This window comes from Penaeus japonicus, unplaced genomic scaffold (assembly GCF_977035675.1).
Source record: "Penaeus japonicus unplaced genomic scaffold, GWHDUDI00000001_assembly GWHDUDI00000029, whole genome shotgun sequence".
Lineage (NCBI taxonomy): Eukaryota > Metazoa > Arthropoda > Malacostraca > Decapoda > Penaeidae > Penaeus > Penaeus japonicus.
Window position 1 is genome coordinate 30,225,783 of NW_028234431.1, and position 2,500 is coordinate 30,228,282.

The window sequence follows — 2,500 nt, forward strand, 5'->3', positions numbered from 1 at the left end:
TGTGTGTGTGTGTGTGTGTGTGTGTGTGTTAGTGTGTGTGTGTGTTAGTGTGTGTGTGTGTTAGTGTGTGTGTGTGTGTGTGTTAGTGTGTGTGTGTTAGTGTGTGTGTGTGGGTGTGTTAGTGTCTGTGTGTGTTAGTGTGTGTGTGTGTGTTTGTGTGTGTGTGTCTGCGTGTGTGTGTGTTGTGTTAGTGTGTGTTGTGTTAGTGTGTGTGTGTTAGTGTGTGTTAGTGTGTGTATGTGTTAGTGTGTGTTGTGTGTGTGTGTTGTGTGTGTGTGTTAGTGTGTGTTACTATGTGTGTGTTAGTGTGTGTGTGTTAGTGTGTGTGTGTGTGTGTTAGTGTGTGTGTGTGTGTGTGTGTTAGTGTGTGTATGTGTTAGTGTGTGTGTGTGTGTGTGTGTGTATGTGTCTAGGCGGAGGACAAACAGGAGCCAGAGTAGAAGTATAAGGAACCCCTTTGGAAAGAATCGGATGCTGTTTACCATATCCTTCTGTGGAATCGGAAACGTTTATGGGGGTTTGAGTATTTGTTTTTGAAGAGGTTGATCGATCGGGATGAATGAATGAAGGAATGAATGAGATAAGTGGATGTTTGTTAGTTTTGGAGGTTCGTTGTATCTCGTTGCATCTCGGGTTGCTCGTTGCTACACGTGTTGTTCACGAGTTGAATGTAGTTCATCCTGGTGACTATGATTGCAATGACCCCCCCCCCTCCGATCTTCAAGTTGCAAGCACGGGCACATTTAGAGATGTTGCATCATGTTGCGCTTGCTCATGTTGACGGGTTTCTTTTTTTTTAATGATGTTGGTGATGATGATGTAAATCATGAGATTAATAGTAATGGTGATGATGATGATGATGATGATGATGATGATGATGATGATGATGATGATGATGATGATGATGATGATGATGATGATGATGATGATAATAATAATAATAATAATAATGATAATAATATTCTTATTATTATTAATAATAATGATGATGATGATAATGATAACGATAACAATAATGTTAATAACGATAACAATAATGATAATAACAATAACAATAATAATAACGATAATAATGATAATGGACAAACTAATGATGATAATGATAATATGTAATAATGATAATGATAATATCAACAACAACAGTAATAATAATAACGATAAAACGATACTAGTACCAATAATAATGAAAGATATAAATCAACATCAACTAAAAGGATTTGCAGAATATAAACTACCTAAATAATGTTGAATCCTTTTATCTAAGAAAACATTTATTTCATAAAGACTAATATTCCTCATACCGCAAATCATGAAAGGAAATATGAAATGCGCAAATTTGCTTCTGTAAAAGATTATGAAAGAAACACAAAGCTCAAAAACTAATTGAAAACAAAAATCAAATACAAAGTAATTAAAAAAAAAAATATATATATATATATATATATGAATAAATAACCTCACAAATACGCATAAGTAGATAAAAAAAACAAGAAAACATGATAACGAAATCGGAAACACAAACTTATGAATCAAACGTACCTCAACCTGTCTTAAAAAGATTCACATAAAAAAGAAAAGAAAAAGAAAACATGATAAAGAAATCAGAAACACAAACACACGAATCGAACGTACCTCAACCTGTCTTAAAAAGATTCACATAATAAAAAGAAAAGAAAAAAACATAATAAAGAAATCGGAAACACAAACACACGAATCGAACTTACCTCAACCTGTCTTCAAAATATTCACATAATAAAAAGAAAAGAAAAAAAAACATGATAATAAAATCGGAAACACAAACATGTCTTAAACAGATTCACATAAAAAAGAAAAAGAAAAAAACAAGATAAAGAAATCGGAAACACAAAATAAAAGAAAGAAAGAAAAAAAACATGATAAAGAAATCGGAAACACAAAATAAAAGAAAAGAAAAAACATGATAAAGAAATCGGAAACACAAACACACGAATCGAACGCACCTCAACCTGTCTTAAATAGATTCACATAATAAAAAGAAAAGAAAAAAAAATGGAATAAAGAAATCCGAAACACAAACACACGAATCGAACGTACCTCAACATGTCTGAAAGAGATTCACATAATAAAAAGAAAAGAAAAGAAAAAGAAAACATGATAAAGAAATCGGAAACACAAACATGTCTTAAATAGATTCACATAATAAAAAGAAAAGAAAAAAAAACATGTAAAGAAATCGGAAACACAAACACACGAATCGAACGAACCTCAACCTGTCTTCAAGAGATTCACTTCCTGTGTCTTCGAAGCCTTCGAATCGATTCCGAGCGCAGAGGTTTGGAACTTCTGACGGCTGTCTATCAACTGATTAGCTGTCTGAGGGGAGTGTTGTTATATAAGCAGCGCCGCGGGGCTCGAGGGCGCCAGATAATTACTCCTTTGAGAGCACCGATGTGTCGAAATAACCGCGGTCTTTTTTCACTTGAGGATTTCCGGTGGCCGGTACGGGGAACTAACCTTTCTT

At 33.9% G+C, this 2,500-nt stretch overlaps 1 protein-coding gene across 1 annotated transcript in view; it reads right to left on the reverse strand.

Moving 5' to 3' along the window:
* Positions 1–2,500, reverse strand: part of LOC122256695 (phenoloxidase-activating factor 3) — a 28,922-nt gene that overhangs the window by 5,273 nt on the left and 21,149 nt on the right. Inside the window, exons 4-5 of the mRNA XM_086554413.1 lie at positions 2,250–2,352; positions 483–491 (exon numbers count right to left, since the gene is read on the reverse strand). Coding sequence (XP_086410539.1) covers positions 483–491; positions 2,250–2,352 — 112 coding nt within the window. The remainder of the gene's footprint in view (positions 1–482; positions 492–2,249; positions 2,353–2,500) is intronic.